Source organism: Cryptotermes secundus, unplaced genomic scaffold (assembly GCF_002891405.2).
Source record: "Cryptotermes secundus unplaced genomic scaffold, Csec_1.0 scaffold144, whole genome shotgun sequence".
NCBI classification, from domain to species: domain Eukaryota; kingdom Metazoa; phylum Arthropoda; class Insecta; order Blattodea; family Kalotermitidae; genus Cryptotermes; species Cryptotermes secundus.
In genome coordinates this window covers 25,708-35,466 of record NW_019740655.1, presented here as the reverse complement: position 1 = coordinate 35,466, position 9,759 = coordinate 25,708, and the positions used below count along the sequence as shown (strand labels likewise).

Sequence of the window (9,759 nt, the reverse complement as noted above, 5' to 3'; positions counted from 1 at the left end):
TCCTGCTTGAACAAGTTGTGTCGGAATTTGATCACTACCTGGCGATTTATACCGTTTCAGTTTTGCAATAACACTTTCAACCTCAAAAGGGCTAGGATCAGGTATTAACGGCTCAGCTGTATGGATTTCTGTCTGCCTAACTTCACTGACCCTATGTACATTCAGTAACTGAGAGAAGTAGTTCCTCCACCTATTCAAAATGTTGTGGGAATCTGCAAGCAGATCACCATTCTCTTCCTTCACTAATTTACTGCTAGGCTGGTAACCCCTCTTAAAAGTCATTTATTACTCTATACAGGTCTCTAATGTTCTTGTTCTTACTGTTCATTGCAAGCTCATCAATTTTGCTTTCAGATGTTCCCTCTTTTTGTTCCTGAAATAGCTGCTGGTTTCACGTCTTATATTGTTCAGATTATCCCCATTTAACTCGCTTGGATCCTGTAACCATTGCAATTTGGCCTGTTTTCTTTGATCTAATAATTTTGAGCATCCTTCATCGAACCATGGCTTATGCTTCTTCAGTTCATAATAACCTAGACTCTCTTTGGCAGACATTTTTATATTCTCTCTAATAGTTTCCGAAGCTTTATTAACATCCACCTCAGTTCCCAAGTTTTCCAAAGCTGTGAACCTATTTGAGATTTCAACACGATACTGCTCTTTACCCTCTACCTCATTTAATTTCTTGAGATTGAACCTCTCCATGTGAACTCTGTGTGTTGTTTGTTTGCTCACTGCCAGTCTTTCCCTAACCTTTGCCACCACCAGGTAGTGGTCAGTATCACAATCTGCTGCCTTGAATGATCGGACATCAGGTATACTTGAGTGCCATCTCCTATCTATCAGAATATGGTCTATTTGATTGTGTATCTTCCCATCAGGAGATGTCCAAGTAAATTTATGAATGTTATGATGTGGGAACATTGTACTTTTGACAGTAAGATTTTTTGATGTGGCAAAGTTTACTACTCTAACTTCTGTTTTAATATTACTGATCAAAATGTTTTAAGTTGACTTAGTTCTACATATTATTTGTGACTGTCAGCACAGACGGAACTGAATGGAAACCACACTTCACAAAGCTGAAAATAGCCACACAAATTCTAGCAGTGCCATCAGATGTAATGGTGACTTCGTCTTAGTAACAGCAGCCTAATGTGGGGAAGTGGGTTGTATTGTGGCCTTGCATGACACTAAATTTTGAGAGGCTGCAGTATACCTACCCTACTGCATATGACTCTTTTAAATGAAACACATGGGTGATCTCAGTTCACATTACTAGCAAAATGCCCTAAATCTGTTTCAGTATTTCCTGTGAGATGGTTGTGATAAACATTCACAGGTTATACAGTCAGCTTCCAGTGTAATACATAACAAGTAAAGATTGCTAATGAAGAGGTTTTTAAAACAATTTAAGCACATTTTCTTTTAGAACTAGGAATGTGTAAAAAAAATTACAAATTGCTGTCCTTAACATGATTTATTTTTTGTACGAGTACAGTTCGGTCTAGGGTTCAAAAAACTTTTTTTCTGACAAATGACACAAACTCCGTCCCAAGTGCAAACAATATATATTATATGTCTTTGATCTTGCTCTCTTCTACACTACATGTTTCGGCCTCTAGCGGCCATCATCAGGTGTATACTCTTACGTTGCTGCCACACTGAACTGACACGTAGTAAAGACAAGCAGCGGCACGCACACTGGAAGACTACACAGAATAACACCTGTACAGTGTGGAAACAAGAACTAGCCGCTGCAGCACTTTAGACATAGGGCGAGTAACCCTAACAATTTTAAATTTAAAATTTAGAGAAAATTTTAAAGGATTTTAAAATTATAACTAAAGATTTTATAGTGCTACTACAGGAAAATCAAAATTGACGTGTGCAAAATAATCTACATACCAGACAGATATCAACGAGGTAGATGTTGATAATAACGAAGAAAGTAACGATGTGTTTTTTAAATGTTAAATTTTAGACTGGGTTCAGTGTGGCAGCAACGTAAGGGTATACACCTGATGATGGCCACTAGAGGCCGAAACATGTAGTGTAGAAGAGAGCAAGATCGAAGACATATAATATATATTGTTTGCACTTGGGACAGAGTTTGTGTAATTTGTCGTGTAGAGTGCAACAGGATGCTTAAATATAATATTGTAAACTTTTTTTTTGCATTGCATTGCATTCCCTGGATCCAAAGTTAGTCAAAATGACTGTAGCATGTGGAATATGTCATAGAAATACAAAAACATATACAGTACAACTGAAGTTTTCACACAAGAAAACACAGTGGTTACACATGAGGCTATTCAAAAATACATATATACATCAGAGTTGTCAACTTATACTATCTACACAATCTTTAAATGAATGAGTCATTTTTAGACAACAATTATTCATCGGCATAGTTGAATGGTTGTTGAAGTATTGTTCTGGTGCTATTTTAAATCTTGCGTTTTTGTTCATGAGACTTTTGAGATCAGATGGCAGATTACTGAAAATTTTAATCTCAGCTTATGTGCTTTTCTGAAAGCATGAGAGGTTAGCAGTTGATTTATGGAGCTAGTGCTTGTGCCTTCTGTTAACACTGTGTACAGCTACATTGGTCTGAAAAGGTTCTTCGTTATTTGTAATGAACTTATTAATGAAAATATATATTTACACGGGAGAGTTAATATCTCTAGTTTCAGAGGAATGTATTGTCTCCATCTTCAGGGTAGAAAACAAGAAGAAATCCGTGAGCGAACCCTGACGATGGAGGTGATACGTTCCTCCAAAACATCGGTTAACACTATATCTACATGGTGTCACATCCCGGAAGACTGCTTTCATCATTATGGGTACTGACAGGGTGTTTAGTATAGGAGGGGGGGGGGTCATTTATATAGATTAGGAAAAGCACAGGTCCTAAAATTGACTCCTGGGGAACTCCATGCTTTATTGTTTGAGCGGGTATTTGGGTTAAATTTGATGATTCTATTCAGTCTTTTGTTTTCTATCTGTTAGGTAGGATCTGAACCGACTTACTGTTGCTCCTTGAATGCAAAAAAAAAAAAAAAAGTCTTTTAGTTAATAAAATTTCGTGGTTTACACAGTCAAAAGCTTTTGCCAAATCACAGAATATTCTACCAACATGCATTTTTCACTAATAGATTTTAATACACTGTTGGCTTAAAGGCTCCATTTTTAGTGGATATTCCTTTCCTGAAGCCAAACTGTTCTGGGACTAGTATATTATTAGTCTGCAAATAATGGCTTAACCTACTGTGCATAACTTTCTCAAGTACTTTATAGAGTTACTTAATAGTTAATAGTGAAATTGGCCTGTAGTTCGACATTCTAGTTTTGTCTTTCTTTTGTACAGTGGTCTTACTACTGAAATCTTAAAGACTATCAGGAAGATCCCTGTGAATATTAAGTGATTACAGATATGAATTAATGGGTAACTGATCAAAGATGCACACATTTTTAAAATTGTACTTGTTATTCAGTCATAAAATGCTTGTTTTTTTTTTTTTACTTGAGTCTCAGTTTCAGTGGCTGGAATGGTCTTAATACCAGATTACTTTCTAGGAAATCCCTCTTTTAAAAATGAAATGACATCACCTCTCACTTCCTGATACAAGTTTAGATTAGAATAAAGTATTGAAGGCATCAGAAATTATTTCTGGGTTCTTTACTTTTTCACTTATAAGAAGAAATGGTATCTGTTCAGTCATATGTGATTTTCCTGTTTCATGTTTTATTATATTCCAGGTTCTGTGATTTTCCAATTTCGATGTAAGCCTACAGTAATGCCACTTTTATAACTCTGCTCAGGATATATTTATGAGATATAGGTGGTGTTCAAAAAGTATCAAACCTTTTTTTTTCCCGCGTAAACCAACGTAGCGCGGGAGGCTCCCTTCAGTGGAGATGTGGAGGGGACATTCATGCGCAGTCGTGAATTTTTTCCCACTGGAAGTCGGCCTATGAGTGAGGACATGCAGTGAGCATGCATCAGATTCCAGTAAGGTGTAAAATGACGGAACAACATAAGCAGCGATATTGCATCATATTTTGCCAAAAGCTTGGCGATACCCAAGTGGANTTTTTTCTCACGTAAACCAATGAAGCGCTTGAGGCTCCCTTCGGTGGAGATGTGGAGGGGACATTCATATGCAGTCGTGAATTTTTTCCTGCCCGCAGAAAGCATAAGTCGCTGGCAGTCGGCCTATGAGTGAGGACGTGTAGTGAGCCCTCGTCGGATTACCGTAAGGTGTAAAATGACGGAACAACATGAGCAGCGATATTGCATCAAATTTTGCCAAAAGCTTGGCGATACCCAAGTGGAAACCATTCCCAGGGACGATGCCATGAGCAACTCACGGATAAAGGAGTGTTACAACCGCTTCAAAGATGGCCGCACATCAGTGGACAGCGAACCGCGTTCAGGCAGACACTCAACAAGCCGAAATGAGAATGTCATTGAGCAAGTGTGGACTTTGGTCATGGAGGACCACCGTATGACAGTCCGAGAACTTGCGAAAGAGATAGGGATAAGACTTGGATCGGTACATTCAATTTTGTCTGAGGATTTGGGCATGAGGAGAGTGTCCGCAAAATTCATACCGTAACTGCGCATTTGATTCAGACTTTCGTTGCCAAACACAACATCCCTGTGGTTAGTCAGGCTCCCTACTCCCCTGACATGGCTCCGTGTGACTTTTGGCTATTTCCCAAGCTGAAAATGCCGCTGAAAAGAACCCGATTTGAGTCAAGAGAAGACATCACGCGGAATGCGACGGCCCGGCTGATCACCATTCCAAAAGACGCGTTCCAGAAGTGTTTCCAACAATGGTGGAAGCGCTGGGAGAAGTGTGTGCATTACCAAGGAGACTACTTTGAAGGGGATTAGGGTTTTGTACCTCCAAATCAATAAATGTATTTCTGCCGACCAAAGGTTCAATACTTTTTGAACACACCGTGTATGTATTTGTCCATGTTCGGCATTATCTGTCATATGGCTAGTCTAATTTTTAGGAAAGGTTGCCTTTTACAACAGCACTGCTACATGTAGCAGGATAATATAGACCACTTAGGTACATTACAGACAACAAATTCTTAAATACAAGAACATATGCAAACACATATTGAAGTAAAATCGTAAGTTCTTTTGATCTGCTCTTATGTGAACATATGGAAGGAATACATGTTGTGTTTGAGGTTTTTATGGTAACGACTATGAAATGTATGGTCTTATGGGTTTCTTGCTTGGCTTATTGTTCAGTCCTGAAGATGGAGATGATACGTTCCTGTGAAACACCAGGCTGTCTCCAAACTATACAGCGTTACAAGTCAGAAGACCATACTCTTCATATGGAAATACATACTTATCCATACAATTGATTTGACAGTCACTGTACCTTCTGCATAGACTGACACACTCAAAATGGCTGTAGCTTCAACAGTTTCACTTAAGAATCCAGTTTATAAGTTTCTTGTTCTTTGCTTCTAAGCACTTGGATGTTTTATGAAACCACCTTTAGCCATTCTTAAGTAATGTTTACTTTTCCTCATCATAATGACAAAGAATTAATGTTGGTCTATCAGACCTTATTAACTGAGATAATTTTTTGCACTGATGCATTGCCACAACATTTCTAACTTCATATCAGCAATCAGATATTAGAAATAATATGCTGTATCATATTGTGTGTAAAATAATGTTTATTATTATGTGTGTTTGCATGTACTACATGTTTTGGCCTATTGTGGCCATCATCAGGTACATCAAGCTTTTACAATCACCCTTCTTTCTTTCTGATGTACCTCCCTACACGGGCCAGTATTTACACATCGGGAGTACATGCAAACACAGTGTATTTATACCAGGACTGTGTTGGCCAAATAATAATAAAACTCTGATATTAAATGTGTAGGCTATTTGCAGAGTTCTTTAAAGCCACAACTATGTTTTGAAATAACTTTCAAAGCTATATTATGATGAACATCTTGGGCCATGACTGTTTACATCTTGCTGGAAATTGTTCTGTTTGGTGTTTCTGTCCAATGTTCCAACCACTTTGTGAGTGCCAACTGTGATCCCGTGTAAATCTCCCCATCCTGCCAGAGGGCAGTGTGGAACATTCCATGGACATCCAGTTCTGCTGGACGGATCTCTCCATCTTCTCCAACAACAAACTGCTGTATTTTTTTGTCGCTATTCTGTCCCGATCTTAATGATTGTACATTAGCTCGTGACAGCCATGTGCAAGCTTTCACCTCCTTAGGGTCAAGCTTTAAAAAGAAATGAGCACATAGTTTTAACATATTTCTTTTAAGCAGTTTATGTTCTGATTCTTTAAAATGCAATAACAAGCAGTTTTCTTGTAGAGTCTACAATGCGTTCAACCAATGAAGAAACTTTGCAACAGTCGGGATATTTATGACAAAACTTATGGACACATTTTCTGAAAGTTCTGACAATAAACACACGCTGTTCAGTAGTGAACTTCATTTCAGTATAAATGTCAACCACCTATCGGCACCTCTAACACAGACTCACTATTAATGCGACTTTCTGCAGTGACAAGATCAGACCACCTGACGGTGCGCGTTTATCAGCACTAATAACTCATTCTGCTATCATCAGTTACAGCAGCAATCTGTGAGGAATGTTGTTCCTGCTTAGCGCTGCTGCCAGGTTTCCTTAATGGTTGAATGCCATGTATTTGGCCCTGTGGATTCTCTGCTCTTTCTTGTGACACTAAGGAGTTAACTGAGTAGAGTGTGTTATGAGGTTTGTATATGATATGGATGGGACTCTTATAAGTAATGTTTCTGTTGAAAGCCATCACACTTATATTCCTTTTTCAACATTCAGTGTTTGGTTCATTCACAACGAATTTCATATACATACAAGCTACATTTCACACTCTGACATCCTTATGTGTATTAATCACACATCTATTTCAAATTGTATATTCTCATTTTGTTAATCCTATTGGTTGAACCATCTTGCATTACCATATAATTACAAAAGTTTACATAATTTGACAGCTAAGTGCATCCTATGAAGAATAGTCTTGTGAAATCTCAAACTTTCATTATATTTACATGCATAAGTAAACAGAAAAAAAAACTCCTGCATGTAGGATTCAGTCTGCTTTTCAGTATGTGTTAAGTAGGCTGTTAGTCGCTGCCTTCCACTGCGGCGGCCCGGGTTCGATCCCGTGTCTGGTCAAGTGGGATTTGTCGTGGACAAAGCGGCGCTGGGGCAGGTTTTCTCCGAGTACTTCAGTTTCCCCTGCCAATCTTCATTCCACCAATTGCTCCACAATTACCTTCATCTATCATCTGGGGCTGGTACAATAGGCCAGAAGTGGCCGCAGTACAAGGGACTTAGTCTCACCCCACTAGCAATAAAAAAAAGTAGGCTGTTAAGTGAAATATATGTAATTGCATCTCACTTTTATTTTAGCTTGTAACTGCTTCCATGTTTCCTGGCATTTTGAATGGAAGTAAAGGACAACGTGATGACTCTTAGGCTCACCCAGTGTTATCAGGGGTGGAAATGCAGACTCCCAAAGACAAATCAAATGAGTGTTAGTGTTTCTGGGATCCAACACAAGTCCTGCCTCCTCTTCTAATTCTCGTAATGCACCATGCATGATTGATTCTCCAACTTCTGCAATGAATTAAAGTATGCCAGTAATTCAGTTTTAAGTTCTAATGCTAAAACAAATATCTTCATAAAAGCAATACACACTTGTGTTAAATTGTCAGTATATCACTTTCTAGAGTATTAATGGAATCACTTTCAGATTCCTCACTACCTCACATTCAGACTGGGTTTTATAATATAAAAACATATTTCATGGTTTTATGTTTGTATGCAACTGAACTGCATTTTAGCCTCCTGTTTTTCGCAGATTACAGAAAAATATATTGGCCAAAATTCTCATTTCCTTTATTTGTGATACACAAAAATAAAAATAGCTCCACACCACAATATTCTTGGGAGAAGATGCTGATGACTTTGAATTAGTAATTTAAAACGTGCCCAAATTGTGCTCCATTAAAGGTATGCAGAGAACACAATACATCACACTATTTTTAGCCATATTTTTTGAGCATTCAGTCGTCCCTGGGGTATATCCAACATACACATGCTATTAAAGTTTACACTTATAGTGTGTGTTTTGAATACAATTATTGAATTTTATTTATTACAATAAGATAACTGAAATTACACAGATAATTACGATTCTGCAAAATTATTAAAATCGGATTTGCAGAATTAATTTATAAGATCCTTATGTTTCTGGATAAAATATTTTATAAGTAGTATTTAGAAAAGTGCAGGGTGCAAGGATATGGCCTATTTTCGTTTATTAATCATTACATAGTAATTCTGATTATCGGCGTACAGCATACATATAGTCTTGTATTCTGTATTCTGCATGTCTTCAGTTTAGTAGGCACAGCATGGCATTTAACCTACTTCTCTTTCATTAAAAAAATAAAGCAGGATTTTTTGGTCACCATGCTGTGTTCTCCCCCATTTTAACATGTTAACCAATTGAGTTATTCCCACAAAATCTGGCATAAGCATTATATCCTTGCAGCTGAGGTTATTCCTGGATTTATAATAGTCTTGCAGAACAAGTGCAGACAGTCACACAAAACTGACCTAAAGTGGACATACAATATCTGTGCTTTAAACAACTGTTATCTTTAATTTATGAATGTATTTACAGCTAAGTCTCTGTATCATAGCTCTTTCCTGAAAAGTAACAAAGTATAGGGTGGGTTAGAGAAGACTGATTTTTTTAATCATATATACGTACAAAAGTGGTGGAGGGGTTTTCATTGCCACAGGTTTGTACTGCAATGTGGGAGTCTGACTGGCAATATACAGGCAGCTGTTGAGATGGACATCTGGTTTAATAGAGCATCATGTTGGGTTGTCAAATTGCCATCAAAATGCAGCATAATTTTAGGCAAAATTACAATGTGTGTAGTGTTTTTCCTTGCAACACATTATTGACATAGGTGCTGAAAGCCATAAAACACCCTGCTCAAGAGCCTTCAGGTCGTACATCTGGAAACAATCTTCCACAGGTACCCCAAACTCTATGAGAATAGTATTGTACAATACTTCCCTCCTAACTGAATCACAGGCTTTCTTGAAGTCTATGAATAGTTGATGTACTGTCTCCTTGTACTCCCATTTTCTTTCCAGTATCTGATCAATGCAAAAGATCTGATCAGCAGTTGATCTGTTATGTCAAAACCCACATTGATGATACCCAATAATTTCATATATATACAGTAAAACTTGGTTATAGCAACATCGGTTTCTGCAACACCTTGTCTATTTCGTCAAATATTCAATGGTACGAACTAATTCCTCATAAAGCAACTGTTTTTATACCTTGCTTAATACAACATGCACAAATGCATCAACCTCGTATGTAACGTCATTTTCATTCCTGAATTTCTCTGATATCGTGGGAAAGTTCGATGTGTCTGCCCACCCTCACTTTCTCTACTTGCTGACGTGACTGTCCTGGAAGAATACGACCATGGGCTGCAAGAGGAGCGTGGGTTTTATGCGAAAACAAGGGTGTGGGGTGGGACTGCGTGAATAGTGCAAGAGGACGCGGCAGGTTGTTAACTGCATTCCTTTCCTAGAATCTTGTCTAACAGGACCTCACATTGTCTACTTACCCTATAGTGTTCCTGCCTAAACCCAGAGAAGTGCAGTAG

General features: G+C 38.0%; 1 protein-coding gene across 9 annotated transcripts in view; it reads right to left on the bottom strand.

Annotated features, from left to right (window-relative positions):
- Positions 1-5,138: 5,138 nt before the first annotated feature.
- LOC111872370 (nucleoside diphosphate-linked moiety X motif 17) overlaps positions 5,139-9,759 on the bottom strand; it is a 7,872-nt gene continuing 3,251 nt past the window's right edge. For 8 of the 9 annotated variants that reach the window (XM_033754663.1, XM_023866174.2, XM_023866172.2 and 5 more), the window contains 2 exons: positions 7,458-7,675; positions 5,139-6,285 (listed from right to left, as the gene is read on the bottom strand). In XM_033754663.1, coding sequence (XP_033610554.1) covers positions 6,016-6,285; positions 7,458-7,675 — 488 coding nt within the window. In that variant the 3' untranslated portion in view covers positions 5,139-6,015. The remainder of the gene's footprint in view (positions 6,286-7,457; positions 7,676-9,759) is intronic. The other variant, XM_023866178.2, reaches the window with a different exon arrangement.